Source organism: Tursiops truncatus, chromosome 9 (assembly GCF_011762595.2).
Source record: "Tursiops truncatus isolate mTurTru1 chromosome 9, mTurTru1.mat.Y, whole genome shotgun sequence".
Lineage (NCBI taxonomy): Eukaryota > Metazoa > Chordata > Mammalia > Artiodactyla > Delphinidae > Tursiops > Tursiops truncatus.
The window spans coordinates 82,877,157-82,898,084 of NC_047042.1; the positions used below are offsets into that span (position 1 = coordinate 82,877,157).

General features: G+C 41.7%; 1 protein-coding gene across 17 annotated transcripts in view; it reads left to right on the forward strand.

The window, feature by feature from the left end:
* NRF1 (nuclear respiratory factor 1) overlaps positions 1-20,928 on the forward strand; it is a 137,302-nt gene that overhangs the window by 100,243 nt on the left and 16,131 nt on the right. For 16 of the 17 annotated variants that reach the window (XR_002174125.3, XR_012334067.1, XR_012334068.1 and 13 more), the window contains one exon: positions 1,342-1,466. Coding sequence is in view for 12 of the 17 variants with exons in the window: in XM_019924150.3 (XP_019779709.1) it covers positions 1,342-1,466 (125 nt within the window). In the remaining 5 variants the exon portion in view is untranslated. Of the gene's footprint in view, positions 1-683; positions 860-1,341; positions 1,467-20,928 lie in introns of those variants that run through there. The other variant, XM_073809932.1, reaches the window with a different exon arrangement.

Genomic DNA, 20,928 nt, shown 5'->3' on the forward strand with positions numbered 1-20,928 from the left:
TGAAAATATGGAGTCCTAACCACTGGACCACCAGGGAATGCCCAGGAACTTTTCTTTTTTTGCTGGCACATGAAACAGTAATACATTTTATAGTTTGTATCATCATCGAATCAATAAAAGTGGGTATTTATGCATATAGTAAAAGCATACAATAAGGAAAAGAAAAATGGGATACAAACTGCTAGAATAGTGTTTACTATAAATAGATGGCTACTATCTTTCTGTTCTGCAGAGTGTTTGGTTTGCAGTGAAGGGAGGTTTATTATTTCATTATGTTTGTAGAGTCAAGGATTTTGGTCTTATAGTGATAATTTAAACTTTTAAGTGTGAATTTAGTTCTGCCTATGTGTACATGAAGCAAAAGGAAGGGCTGAACTTTGCAAGATATTAGTCAGCCATTACTTTGTATTTGGAATCATGGATGTAAACCAAATTGCTATTATTTGATATATTTTTATGTATCTTTTAAAAATTTTTTATTTTATATTGGAGTATAGTTGATTTACAATGTTGTGTTAGTTTCAGGTATACAGCAAAGTGATTAATACATATACACATACCTATTCTTTTTCAGATTCTTTTCCCATATAGGTTATTGCAGAGTATTGAGTAGAATTATTATTTAATATTAATTGAATAGCAAGTCCAGGTTGCTGACTCCTCACATTATCATCCATCCTTAGCTATAAAAAGGCAGTTTCAGGGCTTCCCTGGTGGCGCAGTGGTTGAGAGTCTGCCTGCCGATGCAGGGGACACGGGTTCGTGCCCCGGTCCGGGAAGATCCCACATGCCGCGGAGCGGCTAGGCCCGTGAGCCATGGCCACTGGGCCTGCACGTCCGGAGCCACGACGGGAGAGGCCACAACGGTGAGAGGCCCGCGTACCACAAAAAAGAAATAAAAACAAACAAAAAGGCAGTTTCAGGTGGTCTGCCTTGTGTTACCGTAAAGAGAAAAGAGAAAAAGAAAACATTGTGATTGACAACCAAAATGGCTTTTGAATATGGATCAGAGCTTCCACTATGGCTTACAGGCACTCAATTGATCTTGATAAAGAAGGGACTGGGAATGCGTGCCTTCTGTCCTTAAACACCCATTTCCTAGGTTTAAAGAAAATCTCACATTAGCTGTATAAACGTGAAAGACTTGGGATTTCTCTAGCTATTTATTATTATCATTTAAAAATTGCTCTGATTCTGTCAATAGCCTTACGTGCTGGTAGGCTCACAAACATGGAGTCAGTGGAGAGATCCTAGGAAAGGTTGAAAGTTTGGTTTGTCTTGCTGCAGTGCTATACCTTTATTCAACTCATACATTCCCCCCTCCTCTTTCTATACCCACAGCGAAGCTGCCGCCCATGCTGTCGCCACCCTGGCTGAGGCCACCTTGCAAGGGGGGGGACAGATAGTCCTGTCTGGGGAAACCGCAGCAGCTGTCGGAGCACTTACTGGAGTCCAAGATGCTAATGGTAAGAGAGCATAAATATTTTATTGAATTTCTTCCCTGTTTCCACTTAACCCTTCATGACATGACTGACAACAAACCCTTCAGAATGAGGTTGAACTTTGATTTGAGTTTTTTTATATTGGTAGGCAATTGATACCTAGGAAAATTCTAGGAGCCTCTGATTCCTTTCACTAGTAGGAGACTTGGGGTTTCCTGGGAGGGAAAAAAAGCCATAATAATGGCTACCTAACTGAATGACTTATTTGAAAAGTGACTATTTGCTGTGACAGTACTTGCTGAGAGGGATTTTTAAATTTTCCGTGGGGTACATTTTGTCCATTTTCTCCCATGGGGTAGATCAGTGTCCTTTACTATAGCTGAGACTCTCCTGTGGGCGAGTGCATTGTGGTAGCGAGGAATGTTCTGACTATCTCGAGAAGGGCACCACCATCTCACCACAAGGTCAGCCAGCAGGCTGTGATAAAGGCGCTTTTCTGATTGATGCTCTGGGTTCTGCTTCCTGTTAAATGTGGCCTCACCAAGGACCTCCGGATTGAGCCAATAACTTGCCACCACCCTGCCCTTCTTTCCCGGCTCTTTGACTTCCTGGATATTGGTGATATCCTGAATAAACAAGAGGGATAAAGTTCATAGAAATATGATGACAAAAATTTACAGCTCCAGCCCAGCTCTTTGGATCTACTTCAGCAGGCTCTGGGAGTCAGTAACGAAGTCTTGAGCTGCCTGGGAAGTGCCTCAAAAGTCTGAGTCAAAGAGGAAGACCAGTCCTGTTCTGTGAGACTCTGTGTGACTGTTTATTAAGCTTTTAAAATATACATATAATTAGGTTAAGTAGGACAAATTAACTACTCTATGGTTTTTGGAGATTTGTAGTTTAAAGTCCTGGAAAGAGGATAGATAATGACATACTTTTATTTAGGCAGACTGTTCCTTAATGGCATTTAGTGGCTGAAGGCCTGGCACTTTTTTTAGGGTAGATCCCTAAGAACTAAATAACATGTTAGTTGGTAAAGTCTTTGAAGAAAGACACAATGCTGCATCCTCCTTCAAAAGTGGGGAGAAGAAAGCACTTCTGTCTCCCAGAGAAGAATAACAGGAAATGTAAAGAGCCATGTGGCTTCTGAGAATCATTTTCTTAAACAAAAAATCACATATTAAAACTACAGCCTGCTTTTTCTGTAGCGCTAGGGGCTTCCATGAACTAACCCAAATAGAGATAAAGTTGATCTTAGCCAGAACACTGCAAGGTAAAGGGCCATGTATGTCCAGGGTGAAATGGACCATAGTTGGAATTAAGGAAAACCTCCCTCTTGAGCTTGAATCCTACCCCTATTTCCTTATCTTTTTTCTATTCCTCATTTCAGTCCTCATCTACCTTGAACAGAAGATATCTGACTGTGTGACATTCTTCTGAAGTGCAATTCCAGTTATTCACTATGGAACTACTAAAAATAATTCCCTGTGTGGGTTTGATGGGAGACTTTGTTATCCCTTCTAGTGGTCTTGACCTGTCCGGGTGAGGAGAAGCTTTATAGTTCTGGCTCCTCCCTAGCCTCACCTTTTCAGGTAGATGAATTTATAGGTAAGTGTAAGGACTCTCTGGGGCTCCCGCCAAGTAGATCTATTCAGCCATGAGATAAAGGTCAACCACACCACTACTGTTGATTCCTGGAAGCTGCTTCTTTTCAGTAGCTTGGGTTGTGTGAATCAGTTGTGTTGACTTCATGTTGTTGGCTGCATTTGTGATAAGAGAAAATTATGACCTACATCCAAAAAGCCAGTGGTTCCCCAGAGCAGACCATTCCCTAGTTTGTGACCTGCCAACATGTGTGAACTCAGACTTGAGAGTTGGATTTACCACTTTCTTGGTGCTATATCAAATCAGACTGTTGAGTTGCGCCTTATCCTAGTAATATTAGGTGAAGGCACATATCATGTCATCTATCCCTTGGGAATCCAGAGGATGAATCTAATATTGGATATGATCCAGGTAATTCTGATGCTCTTTCTGCCTTCTAGCATTTTTACCCAGAGTGCTATAGGATTTACTCTGGGACTTGGAAACAAAATATGCTCATTTAACCAACTAGTTCATCTGTCTGGAATTTCAAGGGTTCTTTTTTCATTATTCTTTCAGATTGTGTCCTATTGGCATTGTTTGTCACTTTTGTCATGACAAGCTTATGGTATCTGCCAGTAGACTAAATTTATTATCAGGAAGAGTTTATTATCAGGAAGATGACAGCAGAACAAGGTGCTATTTGGTAACAGACACTACTGGGGAAAAAAATACATCCCAGATTCCAAAATATGGCTTAAATAAAAATCCTTCTAGCAGATGACTCTTCTAAGAACAATGCGGATATTGACCTGTTCCGACCTGAAGCAGGAGTTTCAGCATCTTCTGGGATGGAACTAGAGGGGATGGAGGACCATTGTGTGTGAAGCTTGACAGAGTACAGTAACCAATGTGAGATGGCTGGGGCAGTGTAGGTCAGTGGTTTTCAAGTTAAGGATAATGATACCTTCATGGCAGAAGTTTAAATTCCAAATTACCAAGGCAGACTGGACAAGAGATCTTGTATCTGAAGACTTCTTTTTTCTGGACCCTATCTCACCCCAACACTAAAGAGACTACTCAAGCACTAGCATTACTCTATTTCATTTATGTTCTCGCTTTTTTTTTTCTTATTATTTTAAAATTTTATTTTTTAAAATTTGTTTTATTGAAGTATAGTTGACTTACAATATTGTGTCAATTTCTACTGTGTAACAAATTGATTCAGTTATAATACATATACATACATTCTTTTTCATATTCTTTTCCATTATAGTTTATCACAAGATATTGAGTATAGTTCCCTGTGCTATACAGTAGGACCTTGTTGTGTATCCATTCTCTATATAATAGTTTGCATCTGCTAATCTCAAACTCCCAATCCATCCCTCCCCCACCCCCCCTTAAGTCGGTTATCTTTTTTTTTTAAAGTTGGCTGTGCTTTTATTAATTTTTTCTGATATTGAAGTTTGCAGTTGGCTGCAGTATTTTTCTTTTTTTCATTTTAACATCTTTATTGGAGTATAATTGCTTTACAATGGTATGTTAGTTTCAGCTTCACAACAAAATGAATCAGTTATATATATATATACATATGTTCCCATATCTCTTTCCGCTTGCGTCTCCCTCCCTCCCACCCTCCCTATCCCACCCCTCCAGGCGGTCACAAAGCACCGAGCTGATCTCCCTGTGCTATGCGGCTGCTTCCCACTAGCTATCTACCTTACGTTTGGTAGTGTATATATGTCCCTGCCTCTCTCTCGCTTTGTCACAGTTTACCCTTCCCCCCCCCCATATCCTCAAGTCCATTCTCTAGTAAGTCTGTGTCTTTATTCCTGTTTCACCCCTAGGTTCATGACATTTTTTTTTCTTAAATTCCATATATATGTGTTAGCATACGGTATATGTCTCTCTCTTTCTGACTTACTTCACTCTGTATGACAGACTCTAGGTCTATCCACTTCATTACAAATAGCTCAATTTCGTTTCTTTTTATGGCTGAGTAATATTCCATTGTATATATGTGCCACATCTTCTTTATCCATTCATCCAATGATGGACACTTAGGTTGTTTCCATCTCTGGGCTATTGTAAATAGAGCTGCAATGAACATTTTGGTACATGATTCTTTTTGAATTATGGTTTTCTCAGGGTATATGCCTAGTAGTGGGATTGCTGGGTCATATGGTAGTTCTATTTGTAGTTTTTTAAGGAACCTCCATACTGTTCTCCACGGTGGCTGTATCAATTTACATTCCCACCAACAGTGTAAGAGGGTTCCCTTTTCTCCACACCCTCTCCAGCATTTATTGTTTCTAGATTTTTTGATGATGGCCATTCTGACTGGTGTGAGATGATATCTCATTGTAGTTTTGATTTGCATTTCTCTAATGATTAGTGATGTTGAGCATTCTTTCATGTGTTTGTTGGCAGTTTGTGTATCTTCTTGGGAGAAATGTCTGTTTAGGTCTTCTGCCCAGTTTGGGATTGGGTTGTTTGTTTTTTTGTTATTAAGCTGCATGAGCTGCTTATAAATTTGGGAGATTAATCCTTTGTCAGTTGCTTCATTTGCAAATATTTTCTCCCATTCTGAGGGTTGTCTTTTGGTCTTGTTTATGGTTTCCTTTGCTGTGCAAAAGCTTTTAAGTTTCATTAGGTCCCATTTGTTTATTATTGTTTTTATTTCCATTTCTCTAGGAGGTGGGTCAAAAAGGACCTAGCTATGATTTATGTCATAGAGTGTCCTGCCTATGTTTTCCTCTAAGAGTTTGATAGTTTCTGGCCTTACATTTAGGTCTTTAATCCATTTTGAGTTTATTTTTGTGCATGGTGTTAGGGAGTGATCTAATCTCATACTTTTATATGTAGCTGTCCAGTTTTCCCAGCACCAGTTATTGAAGAGGCTGTCCTTTCTCCACTGTACATTCCTGCCTCCTTTATCAAAGATAAGGTGACCATATGTGCGTGGGTTTATCTCTGGGCTTTCTATCCTGTTCCATTGATCTATCTTTCTGTTTTTGTGCCAGTACCATACTGTCTTGATTACTGTGGCTTTGTAGTATATTCTGAAGTCAGGAAGCCTGATTCCTCCAGCTCCGCTTATCGTTCTCAAGATTGCTTTGGCTATTCGGGGTCTTTTGTGTTTCCATACAAATTGTGAAATTTTTTGTTCTAGTTCTGTGAAAAATGCCATTGGTAGTTTGATAGTTTGCATTGAATCTGTAGATTGCTTTGGGTAGTAGAGTCATTTTCACAATGTTGATTCTTCCAATCCAAGAACATGGTATATCTCTCCATCTATTTGTATCATCTTTAATTTCTTTCATCAGTGTCTTATACTTTTCTGCATACAGGTCTTTTGTCTCCTTAGGTAGGTTTATTCCTAGATATTTTATTCTTTTTGTTGCAATGGTAAATGGGAGTGTTTTCTTGATTTCACTTTCAGATTTTTCATCCTTAGTGTATAGGAATGCCAGAGATTTCTGTGCATTAATTTTGTATCCTGCTACTTTACCAAATTCATTGATTAGCTCTAGTAGTTTTCTGGTAGCATCTTTAGGATTCTCTATGTATAGTATCATGTCATCTGCAAATAGTGACAGCTTTACTTCTTCTTTTCTGATTTGGATTCCTTTTATTTCCTTTTCTTCTCTGATTGCTGTGGCTAAAACTTCCAAAACTATGTTGAATAAGAGTGGTGAGAGTGGGCAGCCTTGTCTTGTTCCTGATCTTAGTGGAAATGCTTTCAGTTTTTCACCATTGAGGACGATGTTGGCTGTGGGTTTGTCATATATGGCCTTTATTATGTTAAGGAAAGTTCCCTCTATGCCTACTTTCTGGAGGGTTTTTATCATAAATGGGTGTTGAATTTTGTCAAAAGCTTTCTCTGCATCAATTGAGATGATCATATGGTTTTTCTCCTTCAATTTGTTAATATGGTGTATCACGTTGATTGATTTGCGTATATTGAAGAATCCTTGCATTCCTGGAATAAACCCCACTTGATCATGGTGTATGATCCGTTTAATGTGCTGTTGGATTCTGTTTCTAGTATTTTGTTGAGGATTTTTGCATCTATGTTCATCAGTGATATTGGCCTGTAGTTTTCTTTCTTTGTGACATCCTTGTCTGGTTTTGGTATCATGGTGATGGTCGCCTCGTAGAATGAGTTGGGGAGTGTTCCTCCCTTGCTAGAAGAGTTTGAGAAGGATAGGTGTTAGCTCTTCTCTAAATGTTTGATAGAATTCGCCTGTGAATCCATCTGGTCCTGGGCTTGTTCGTTGGAAGATTTTTAATCACAGTTTCAATTTCAGTGCTTGTGATTGGTCTGTTCATATTTTCTATTTCTTCCTGATTCAGTCTTGGCAGGTTGTGCCTTTCTAAGAATTTGTCCATTTCTTCCAGGTTGTCCATTTTATTGGCATATAGTTGCTTGTAGTAATCTCTCATGATCTTTTGTATTTCTGCAGTGTCAGTTGTTACTTCTCCTTTTTCATTTCTAATTCTATTGATTTCAGTCTTCTCCCTTTTTTTCTTGATGAGTCTGGCTAATGGTTTATCAATTTTATCTTCTCAAAGAACCAGCTTTTAGTTTTATTGATCTTTGCTATCGTTTCCTTCATTTCTTTTTTATTTATTTCTGATATGATCTTTATGATTTCTTTCCTTCTGCTAATTTTGGGGGTTTTTTGGTTCTTCTTTCTCTAATTGCTTTAGGTGCAAGGTTAGGTTGTTTATTCAAGATGTTTCCTGTTTCTTAAGGTAGGATTGTTTTGCTATAAACTTCCCTCTTAGAACTGCTTTTGCTCCATCCCATAGATTTTGAGTCGTCGTTTCTCCATTGTCATTTGTTTCTAGGGTTTTTTTGTATTTCCTCTTCGATTTCTTCAGTGATCACTTCGTTATTAAGTAGTGTATTGTTTAGCCTCCATGTGTTTGTATTTTTTACAGATCTTTTCCTGTAATTGATATCTAGTCTCATAGCGTTGTGGTCGGAAAAGATACTTGATACAATTTCAGTTTTCTTAAATTTACCAAGGCTTGATTTGTGACCCAAGGTATGATCTATCCTGGAGAATGTTCCATGAGCACTTGAGAAAAATGTGTATTCTGTTGTTTTTGGATGGAATGTCCTATAAATATCAATTAAGTCCATCTCGTTTAATGTATCATTTAAAGCTTGGGTTTCCTTATTTATTTTCATTTTGGATGCTCTGTCCATTGGTGAAAGTGGGGTGTTGAAGTCCCCTACTATGAATGTGTTACTGTCGATTTCCCCTTTTATGGCTGTTAGTATTTGCCTTATGTATTGAGGTGCTCCTATGTTGGGTGCATAAATATTTACAATTGTTATATCTTCTTCTTGGATCGATCCCTTGATCATTATGTAGTGTCCTTCTTTGTCTCTTCTAATAGTCTTTATTTTAAAGTCTATTTTGTCTGATTGAGAATTGCTACTGCAGCTTTCTTTTGGTTTCCATTTGCATGAAATACCTTTTTCCATCCCCTTACTTTCAGTCTGTATGTGTCTCTAGGTCTGAAGTGGGTCTCTTGTAGACAGCAAATATATGGGTCTTGTTTTTGTATCCATTCAGCCAATCTGTGTCTTCTGGTGGGAGCATTTAGTCCATTTACATTTAAGGTAATTATCGATATGTATGTTCCTATTCCCATTTTCTTAATTGTTTTGGGTTCGTTATTGGAGGTCTTGTCCTTCCCTTGTGTTTTTTGCCTAGAGAAGTTCCTTTAGCAGTTGTTGTAGAGCTGGTTTGGTGGTGCTGAACTCTCTCAGCTTTTGCTTGTCTGTAAAGGTTTTAATTTCTCCATCAAATCTGAATGAGATCCTTGCTGGGTAGAGTAATCTTGGTTGCAGGTTTTTCTCCTTCATCACTTTCAATATGTCCTGCCACTCCCTTCTGGCTTGCAGAGTTTCTGCTGAAAGATCAGCTGTTAACCTTATGGGGATTCCATTGTGTGTTATTTGTTGTTTTCCCCTTGCTGCTTTTAATATGTTTTCTTTGTATTTAACTTTTGACAGTTTGATTAATATGTGTCTTGGCGTATTTCTCCTTGTATTTATCCTGTATGGGACTCTCTGTGCTTCCTAGACTTGATTAACTATTTCCTTTCTCATATTAGGGAAGTTTTCAACTATAATCTCTTCAAATATTTTCTCAGTCCCTTTCTTTTTCTCTTCTTCTTCTGGAACCCCTATAATTCGAATGTTGGTACGTTTAATGTTGTCCCAGAGGTCTCTGAGACTGTCCTCAGTTCTTTTCATTCTTTTTTCTTCATTCTGCTCTGCAGTAGTTATTTCCACTATTTTATCTTCCAGGACACTTATCCGTTCTTCTGCCTCAGTTATTCTGCTATTGATCCCATCTAGAGTATTTTTCATTTCATTTATTGTGTTGTTCATCATTGTTTGTTTCATCTTTAGTTCTTCTAGGTCCTTGTTAAATGTTTCTTGCATTTCGTCTATTCTATTTCCAAGATTTTGGATCATCTTTACTATCATTATTCTGAATTCTTTTTCAGGTAGACTGCCTATTTCCTCTTCATTTGTTAGGTCTGATGGGTTTTTATCTTGCTCCTTCATCTGCTGTGTGTTTTTCTGTCTTTTCATTTTGCTTATCTTACTGTGTTTGGGGTCTCCTTTTTGCAGGCTGAAGGTTCGTAGTTCCTGTTGTTTTTGGTGTCTGTCCCCAGTGGCTAAGGTTGGTTCAGTGGGTTGTGTAGGCTTCCTGGTGGAGGGGACTAGTGCCTGTGTTCTGGTGGATGAGGCTGGATCTTGTCTTTCTGGTGGGCAGGTCCACGTCTGGTGGTGTGTTTTGGGGTGTCTGTAGACTTATTATGATTTGGGGCAGCCTCTCTGCTAATGGGTGGGGTTGTGTTCCTGTCTTGCTAGTTGTTTGGCATAGGATGTCCAGCACTGTAGCTTGCTGGTCGTTGAGTGAAGCTGGGTGCTGGCGTTGAGATGGAGATCTCTGGGAGATTTTCGCTATTTGATATTATGTGCAGCTGGGAGGCCTCTTGTGGACCAGTGTCCTGAAGTTGGCTCTCCCACCTCAGAGGCACAGCACTAACTCCTGGCTGCAGCACCAAGAGCCTTTCGTCCACACGGCTCAGAAGAAAAGGGAGAAAAAGTAGAAAGAAAGAATTAGTAGAAGTAGAAAGAAAGAAAGGAGGAAGGGAAGGAGGGAGGGAGCAAGGAAGGAAGGAGGGAAGGAAGGAAGAAAAGAAAGAAGATAAAGTAAAATAAAATAAAGTAAGATAAAATATAATAAAGTTATTAAAATAAAAAAAATTATTAAGAGGGAAAAAAAAACAAAAAAACGGATGGATAGAACCCTGGAACAAATGGTGGAAGCAAAGCTATACAGACAAAATCTCACACAGAAGCATACACATACACACTCAGAAAAAGAGGAAAAGAGGAAAAAATCATAAATCTTGCTCTCAAAGTCCACCTCCTGAATTTGGGATGATTCGTTGTCTAAAGGAGGGAAGGAAGGAAGGAAAGAAAGAACGAAGATAAAGTAAAATAAAATAAGGTTATTAAAATAAAAAGTAATTATTAAGGAAAATAAAAAAGACAGACGGATAGAACCCTCGGACAAATGGTGGAAGCAAAGCTATACAGACAAAACCTCACACAGAAGCATACACATACACACAAAAAAAGGAAAAGGGAAAAGAATAATAAATCTTGCTCTCAAAGTCCACCTCCTTAATTTGGGATGATTCGTTGTCTATTCATGTATTCCACAGATGAAGGGTACATCAAGTTGATTGTGGAGCTCTAATCCGCTGCTTCTGCGGCTGCTGGGAGAGATTTCCCTTTCTCTTCTTTGTTCTCACAGGTCCCAGGGGCTCAGCTTTGGATTTGGCCCCGCCTGTGCGTGTAGGTCGCCGGAGGGCGTCTGTTCTTTGCTCAGACAGGACCGGGTTAAAGGAGCCGCTGATTTGGAGGCTCTGGCTCACTCAGGCCGGGGTGGGTAGGGAGGGTCACGGAGTGCAGGGCGACCCTGCGGCGGCAGAGCCCAGCGTGACGTTGCACCAGCCTGAGGCGCGCAGTGCGTTCTCCCGGGGGAGTTGTCCCTGGATCCCGGGACCCTGGCAGTGGCGGGCTGCACAGGCTCCCCGGAAGGGGGTGTGTGGATAGTGACCTGTGTTTGCGCACAGGCTTCTTGGTGGCGGCAGCAGCAGCTTTAGCGTCTCATGTCTGTCTCTGGGGTCCGCGCTTTTAGCCGCAGCTCACGCCCGTCTCTGGAGCTCCTTTAAGCAGCGTTCTTAATCCCCTCTCCTCGCGCACTAGGAAATAAAGAGGGAAGAAAAAGTCTCTTGCCTCTTCGGCAGGTCCAGACTTTTCCCCGGACTCCCTCCCGGCCAGTCGTGGCGCACTAACCCCCTGCAGGCTGTGTTCACGCCGCCAACCCCAGTCCTCTCCCTGAGCTCCGACCGAAGCCCCGCCCGCTCCGGCGGGGGAGCAGACAAGCCTCTCCGGCTGGTGAGTGCCGGTCGGCCCTGATCCTCTGTGCTGGAATCTTAACGCTTTGCCCTCTGCACCCCTGTTGCTGTGCTCTCCTCCGAGGCTCCGAAGCTCCCCCCTTCCGCCACCCGCAGTCTCCGCCCGCGAAGGGGCTTCCTAGTATGTGGACACTTTTCCTCCTTCACAGCTCCTTCCCGCTGGTGCAGGACCCGTCCCTATCCTTTTGTCTCTGTTTATTCTTTTTTCTTTTGCCCTACCCAAGTACGTGGGGGTGGGGGGGGGGTAATTGACTTTTGGGAGGTCTGAGGTCTTCTGCCAGCGTTCAGTAGGTGTTCTGTAGGAGTTGTTCCACGTGTAGATGTATTTCTGGTGTATCTGTGGGGAGGAAGGTGATCTCCACGTCTTACTCTTTCGCCATCTTCCCAGAAGTCTCTCCCTTTTTTAATAGTGGTAATTGAGTCTTTGGTCTTTTATGATGGTGTTTCATGGTTTGGTTCAATTCAGAGATTTTCACAGGTGCCTTTCTCTTTGAAATGCCTAAGTCTGGGAAAGGCCTCTGGTTGAGTTCCTTCCTTTACCTTTTCTTTTCTTTCTTCTTTCTTTTTCTTTTTAACAGTTATCCCTTGCTTTTCCCCCCAACACATCTTAAGAGGTTGAACAATTTTAAATTGCCCATTGGTTTCCTTTTACTCTGCTATCCTCTGTACCCTAGAACTCCCTTTGCTAATGGACTCCAGAACCAATGAAGGCAGGCTCACACGGGTTGAAGAACTCTCAAGTGATATTCACCTCTTATCCGTCCTTGCCATCCATTGTTAGAAATTCTCTAGGGAACCAGATCCACAGATCTTTCAGCTTTCTTCCTGTTTCTACAAAAAATAATGAAAAAGGCTAGATAGGGGGAAAACAAAACAAATAATTGAAGTTCATAGTTAATCAATAAAGGTAATGGGAATCATCTGCTTCAATTATTGTCCATCAAGCTTCGTACCAGAGCTGCTGAGAAAGGATCAACATTTTCTAAAATGGCTGACACTTTTTCTGACAACACCACAAGAAAAAAGGGGAGCATAGCATTTCCTGGGGGTGTTTGTTTTGGTTGTTTTGGTCCTGATTATAAAAATCATCTATGATCCCACTACATAGAATGTTAATATTTTGAGGGTTTGTTTTTGTTGAGTTTTTAAAATATGGCCTTTTTCCCCCATTCATAAGGTTTTTTAACCTAATTAAGATCATGTTGTACTATTTCATAACTTATTTTGAAATAACTTCACCATTTTCATGTGGTTAAATATTTTTTGATACTTGCTAATATATGTTTAATACTTGCTAATATATCATCATATTATCCATCATAATAACCAATTCCCTATTGTTGATAATCTTGTCCATACCTTTGATTCTTTGTTCTCTACATAGCTCATACTTGCTTATACTTACAATAGAACTGTTTAGAACCTGCTTCGTTACCCTACACCGAAATTGGATATTAGCATAATTTGCTTTGTGTGTGTGTGTGCCTATTTGGTAGGCAATAAGTTGTATTTCATTTTAATTTGCATTTTTTAATATTAGTGATAGATAATTTTACTTTTTCCTTCATGATTTTATCTACACATGTGTATTTTTGTATTTGTCTATTCGTGTTCTTCACCTGTTTTTCTGCTGAAGTCTTTAACATATGAAGAGTTTTTCCAAATCAATAAGAGAGAGAAAGATGTAATCCCTTTATTGTATATGTTGCAAGCTTTCCCTGTTTATTTTTATTTCACTTCTGTTACTTTCACTTTTTATTTAATTTTTATTTTTTTTAATTATTTATTTATTTATTTATTTGGTTGCATTGGGTCTTCGTTGCTGCACACGGGCTTTCTCTAGTTGCATCGAGCAGGGCTACTCTTCGTTGCGGTGAGCGGGCTTCTCATTGCAGTGGTTTCTCTTGTTGCCAAGCTCGGGCTTTAGGTGCTCGGGCTTCAGTAGTTGTGGCTCGTGGGCTCTAGAGCGCAGGCTCAGTAGTTGTGGCGCACAGGCTTAGTTGCTCTGCGGCATGTGGGATCTTCCTGGACCAGGGATCGAACCCGTGTCCCCTGCATTGGCAGGCGGATTCTTAACCACTGCGCCACCAGGGAAGTCCCACCTTCACTTTTATTTCCTTAATTGTTTCTCTTTTTACCTTTATGTTTACATAGGCCCCAAGTCAGATCAATATTTATATGCCCGTTCTTCTATGGACTCAATTTTCATTTTAAATACTATAAAATATCTGGAATTTATTTTGGTATATGGCATTAGGTAGGACTCTGAATCATTTTTTCCCCTACATAATTAATTATTCCAGCATCATTTATCCTATAAAAAAGGTTGAAATCCATCCTTTTAAAACTGTTTTGAGGGCTTCCCTGGTGGCGCAGTGGTTGAGAGTCCGCCTGCCGATGCAGGGGATACGGGTTCGTGTCCCGGTCCGGGAAGATCCCACATGCCGCGGAGCGGCTGGGCCCGTGAACCATGGCCTCTGAGCCTGCGCGTCCGGAGCCTGTGCTCCAAAATGGGAGAGGCCACAACAGTGAGAGGCCCGCGTACCGCCAAAAAAAAAAAAAAAAAACTGTTTTGAAATCTCATCTTTATTATGCAGAATTCTTAAGTAGACTGTGTAAGGTCTTGTGTGAGGGTCTTTTGTTTCTATTCATCTGTTTGTTCTGTTCTTTATACTGTAATATTTTATTATTGTGATGTTATTCTTAGCAGCTAGTGAAAGGCCTATTTCCAAATTTGAAAAAAATTCAATCAAAATTCCAAAGAGTTTTTTTGCAGAGTGAACTTCACAATAATTTTTAAGTTCATCTGGAAAAATTAAGCCTCATCCTAGAAAAAAATCCTACCAAGCCTGTTAGCAGAACTGCTAAGAAGTTTTAAAATTGACTAATTTAAGGCTTCTCTTCTCCTTCTGCCCCAGTTTTCCCTGGAACAGGGGACATGGGGAGTGTTCATTATGACAAAGATGGACCAGGAGTAGGAGACAAGTGCTCTGAATACTGCCCCAGTGAATTGAATAATGGGACAGTAATTGTTGCTGGAGAATACATTGTCCCTGCTGCAACCATGTTCATTCTCTTAAGACCAAACCGGATGTATCTTTCTAGACTAAGAAATTGTGGCCATCCATTCTGTTTATGCAGAATTCTATGGAGGCTCAGTTCTTGCACTTTGAAATTTTAATTTCTCTTTTTTCCCCAACTTCAATTTCATTTTTGTATTAAAGATGATGGTGGGGGCACTGCCCACTTGTGGTGTACTGCAAGGTAGGGCATAGCATTCTTTTCTGCCGTTAGCCTTGCATTCTGTCTCTCAGTCCCATTGTCCCATTAATTTTATTTATTTAACAAACATTTCTATAATGCTTGCCTATGCAAGCACTCTGCTAAGTGTTTTACATGCATTAACTTATCTAAAACTCAGAATATATCTATAAGGTAAACACTATTATCCCCATTTACCATATGGAGAAACTGGGACACAGAAAGTTTTGGTAACTTGACCAGGTTCACACAGAGAGTAGCAGAGTGAAATTTGAATTCAGGCAGTTTGTTTCCAAACCGCTCTGCTCTGCTGCCTCCCTTTGATGGGAACTGTTTCTGTCTGGACTCCACAAATACAGCGTGATGATTGTCTCCCAGTGTTGAACAAATAAGTTTGGAAATGTCAGGGCCTTTCTCCCATCTCTGCTGAAGGCCACTTGCCTTTGTCTGGTCTAGCCACAGTGCCCATCTGCCCCAGCTGTTCCTCATGGCTGTAGGGATCCTCTGGTGGTTTCTGATGCCAAGTGCTCCCCTGCTAGCATCCCCACCCACTGCACACGCATGCACGCACATGCACACACAGGCTTTCCTTTGCTCGCCTGGGGAAGCCTATAGGTCTGTGTGTTTCTCTGGTTCCGGAAGTCACAGAAGCAGTCAGCAGCTGGCCGTCAGATTTAAGTATTTTCAGTGAGCTGGTTACTTTGCACTTAGTGAACATAAGAGGGATGGGTGGGTGCTGTTTATTTTTTATTTATTTAATTTTTATTTTTGGCACGCACACACGGCTTGTGGGATCTTAGCTCCCCAGCCAGGGATTGAACCCAGGCCCGGCAGTGAAAGCACCAAGTCCTAACCACTGGACCGCCAGGGAATTCCCGGGTGGGTGCTGTTTAGAACGAGGGGACACTGTCTGGGGCGGAAGTAGATGATGGTCAGAAGGGAGTAAATGCAGCTGAAGAGTTATTTTCTCACCTTCTAGAATCCTCTACCCAAGCCCTCCTGCTGCCCTTCAATTTATGCCAGGGCTCTTTCAGCCTCCCCACCTGTTTCCAGGGAAATAGAGAGTGAGGTGTTAGGGTTGGGGAATGTGGGAAAGGGCTCAGGGGAGTTTACATTTCTGCTTAGAGCAAGTTGACCGGCTAATTTGCTTCCCCTGCTACTCACTGAAGCTTTCCCCTTGGCTCTGCCTCCAGCCCTTGATTTCATTCCCCAGAGCGTTCGTAAAGTACATCTTTCTCTGTTGTCCGACACCTGGAGACCATCCACTACCTGCTCTGTCCTGGTTGAGACCGGGGGCCAGCTACCTTCCTTATGCCCTGAATGAAGAGAAGTGGACTAGGGGGCTGGTCTGTTTAAAAATTGAAGCTGGTTACAAGGGCATTCACAGTATACTCACAGAAAGAGCAGCCCTTCTCATTTCTTTCAGTGCCATACATCCCTCTCTGTTCTGGCCTGGCCCTGGCAACGGTCCTGCTGCTGAGGTTCCCCCTTAAGGTTCGTAGATATAAAATTTCCTATAACCCAAAGACCCCACGCAGTCTTGCTGCACTGTGTAACACATGTACATTTTATTACCCATCCCAATTGCCAGATCAAACTAAATCAATTTCCAGATTCTTTCAGAGAAAACACTTTATCTTCTTTTCACATTGACCATGTTATCACTTTCACCTCCCTGTTTTCCTCTGACCTTTTTATAAACTTGAAATATATATATATGGGGCTTCCCTGGTGGCGCAGTGGTTGAGAGTCCGCCTGCTGATGCAGGGGACACGGGTTCGTGCCCCAGTCCGGGAAGCTCCCACATGCCGCAGAGCAGCTGGGCCCGTGAGCCATGGCCACTGAGCCTGTGCGTCTGGAGCCTGTGTTCCGCAATGGGAGAGGCCACAACAGTGAGAGGCCTGTGTACCACAAAAACAAACAAAAACAAACAAACAAACAAAATATATATATATGTTTTCCAAGTTGAATTTAATCTCAACCATGCTCATTGGAATGCCTTTTTTTAAAAAAAAATTGGCCTTCTTAACAAGGGGGATAAAAGAGTAGGTGGATGAGGACAGAAACATGGAGTTCAGATAAGGGAGCAGGACTTTTGGGTGGGGCCCTTGCATGAGGAACACACATTCCTATCCTGCAAGGCCTCCCAAATGAGATGGGATGGCTGAAAGGTCTGTCCTGTACTTATTATAAAGAGGTAAGCCCAGCTGGACCTGAAGGGGGCAACATGTGTGTGTTTTAATTTTCTGTGGAAACCTACTTTATGTATATTATACGAATGTTAGGGCATCCTTAACCTGGGTCTGTGGACCCTGAGAAATTCTGCAGAAAAGTTTTATATTTTTCTGGGGTCCACAGCTTTGATCAGATGTGCAAATAGATCAGAGAGAGCTCCCATTTCCCCACCCCCTCCCCAAATTAAGAACCTCTGCTATAGAGAGTGTGGCTAGGGTCATTTCACTTTGTGAGTATCTGGTGTGGCACTGAGAGTAAAAGGAGGGGCAAGGGAGATGGGAGGACCTGCAGACCTAGATGGATACTCTGAAAGCTGCACCACTACCAAGCTCTGTGTTCAGCACATTAACCTCTCTGAGCCTTCGCTGTAAAATTAGGATGATGATAGTTCCATGCTCATAAGGTGGTTGTGAGCATTAAACAAAATGAGTCCTGTGAAGTGCTTAGCATAGGGCTTGGCATCGTACGATGGCTATAGAGCCATCGTAAACACGAAATTATTATTAGCTGTCAGCATCACTTTCTTCTCCAGCATTGCCCCAGATATGTTAAGTTGTACAGAGTGCATAGTACTGTCATAGACCCTGCTTTCCTGTCTTTAGGACAGATCTAAATGCTTACCTTATGCAGTTGAAGAACTTACGCTCCAGAGATGAATACTGTAAAAATGGGAATAGATCATAGCCTTTTCTATAAGCTTGAGTGAAGGAAATTGAAGGTGATATTGTTTAATGGCTCCTGCATTTGGTTATATCACTCTCCTTGGGCCAGGGCTGCTGTTCTCTTCCAGCAGCATTTCAACTTCCATCATGAAAGGTGACTTTTTTTCACTTTTTCCTTATTATCACCACCACCATCATCCATTATTACTTACAGCATGTCCTTCTGTTCCAGCCCTTCTTTAAAAATAAGAGAGAAAATGCCAGTCTTCATCTTGATAAACTATAAAATACATCTCTCATTCTCCCTTTTCCTCATTCTCTGGACACATTAGTATAAGGACTTGTTCCTAAATGAGTCAGTGGAGATGTAAATATTAAATTAATTTAGGAAATGTGTCCACGGTATTAAGTGTAGTTTTACTGTAAATGTGCATATTCAGTCACCATTAAAGCATGATAATAGCTTGAAAAGAACTGTTGTGTTCTTTGATACTGTACCTTTAATGCAAAGACGGGGAGTTCAGTGCCTCCGGGACTGGAAGCAGGCAGCTCCTGAGCACCAGTGTTTAGTGTGAGCTGAGAGTCCCAGGCTGCAAGCCCCGCACCCTGACAGTCCCTAGAGAGCAGCGCCTATGGCACTCTGGGTTTGCAGGCCACCCTCCTGTAAAGTAAATGGCCCTCTTTCCCACTGACAGGGAGACCTGAAGGGAAGCTAAGATACTAGGATGGTGTCAGTCAGACCAAGCTGAGGCATTTCCTGTTCTGTAAGAAAAAGCACATGAAGGTTCATCTGTAATACAACTGTTCCCCTTCAGAATCATGTCTTGTTTTTAAGCGGAGGGGTAGTGGGACATACTTTTCAGAGACCTGAAAAGATTACTTCTTAGAACAAATAAGATAAGGAGAGCTCTGAGCTGTGACTCAGAAAGAAGAAGGGTAAGGGCTGAGTGCATGAACAGGACTTGCATCTGAGGCTGCCTGAGAAGCTGGTGCCACACTGGGAACTGCAGTAGCCAGGGCAGCGCTCGGAACAGCACGCCTCGCAGCCTGTCCTCCCCGGGCTGCTCTGGGAAACACACTTTGTTTGCAGACAGGGTTTTCCCCATTTCAGCCAGCTAACGTTTCTCCTGAGATGAAGTTTTCGTTCTGGGAAGCATGTTGGTAGATGTCATACCGGGAAAATAACTGTTTCAGTTTTGCTCTTTATTTGCCTTTTGACTGTATGCGTTAAGCATTATTATTTAGGGCCTTCATCTTTTTCTTTTCTTTCTACATTCTTTCCTTTCCTTTTCTTCCTTTCTTGTTTTTTGTGTTGTTTTTTTTAATCAATACTACTACTACTACTACTACTACCGCTGCCTTGCAGTTGACTAAGTAAGCAGTCTGCATTGTTCTACCTTCACCCAGTAAGGTGGGTAGAACAGAGCTTATAGCCCTGTTTTGCAGAGGCAGCTAAAGCTAGGATTTGCCCAGGGTCACTCAGCTACTAAATAGTGAAACTGGAAACCAAACCCAGATCTCCAGGACTGTTTCTACTGCCTCTGTGGGCTCCCTTTTTCCCCCTTCACTCCATCTTGCCAATCCACCCAACCAAGAAAGTAAAGAAGGTATAAAACAAATGAAAATCATCTTTACTGTTTATCTGATTAAACTATTACTTGATGTGGCTCACTGTTTTTGCAGGCTTGTTTTGAAGAATGGTCATAGCCATATTTTGCTCACTTTAGAAGTCAGTGTCATGATGAATCTTAACAGAAGCCAATAAGTAAATGGCATCAAAACCCAAGATCTAAAGGTGTGTCCTGGGAATTCTCTGACAGTCCAGTGATTAGGACTTGGTGCTTTCACTGCTGGGGCCCGGGTTCAATCCCTGCTCGGGGAACTAAGATATCCTGCAAGCCATGCCAAAAAGTTTTAAAAATAAAATAAATAAAATAAAATAAAAGTGTGTCCCATACAGTAGCCACTAGCTATATGTGGCTATTTGAATTTCAATGCAAGTTAATTAAAATTAAATAAAATTTAAAATTCAGTTATTCAGTCACACAAGCCACAGTTCAAGTGCTTAATAACCGTATGTGGCCTGAGGTACTGAATTTTTTATTTAATTTTAATTTATTCACATTTAAATTTAAATAGCCACATGTAGCTAGTGGCTACTAATAGACCACACAGATACAGAACATCTCCATCGTTGCCGAACGCTCTGTTGGACAGCGCCGATCTAAAGACTGTGGCAGGAATACTGTAGTCTTCTGGCAAGTTGTGCCCCTCTGCACAGGGGAGGGCAGCAGAAATGCGTCATGAGCCTCCCTTCCCAGTGACCTCAGCACAGAGACAGCCAGCCTTTGCTAAAAAACTGCCACGTGACTACAGTAATCCGCAGCCAGTGGACAGCTGGGCAGAGGGTTGCAAGAAGAACTGGCCTATTTTTGTGCACTGCAGAGTTCCGAGCAGGAAAACCTGAGCCAGGAGGCAGTGGCAACACCTACACCCACTTCCTCGTCGCCTTATTCATGACCTAGGCCACTTGGCCATTTCCACTTGGATGCTCCGCAAGTGCAAATTTCTCTTCTCAACTCCAGCTGTCTTCAGGTCAGGTGCTCTAATGGATTTATCATGACCCCAAAAAGAATTAAATATCCAGAGCCTGGTGGCTTACAGGCTGAAAGAAGCTATTACCATTGGGTGAATTCCAGATTTCACAAGGAAACATGGCTGCTTTTGAGAAATGGGAACATGGAGATGTGTAATGGGGCTCTTGATTCTAGAGCCCAAAGGGAGTTACAGTTCTCTGCCCTATGTATGTTACTCACCCAGCCCTTTCACAGCATAGAAGCTTGTCCTCCTTTCCTACTCCCTTCCTTGTGACCTCCTGAAGTCCAAAAGGCCTTCCAGAATAGCTCTCATTGTGGGGAATTCCCTGGCGGCCCAGTGGTTAGGACTCCACACTTACTGTCGAGGCCCAGGTTCAATCCCTGGTCGGGGAACTAAAGTCCCACAAGCCACATGGTGCGGCCAAAAAAAAAAAAAAAAGTGTCGTGATGTTTAGATTCATCTTTCTCCTTGCAGAGTCTGGAAGTCCAGAGGGGATGTGTCGTCTCCACTACACCAGGGTGGCCTCAGGCATTTATCATTTTATACCAGGAATTGCTAATCTAGGCCCTGCAGAGAAAAAGAGGGCCTTTACAATGGAATGACCACTATACTTTGGTCTC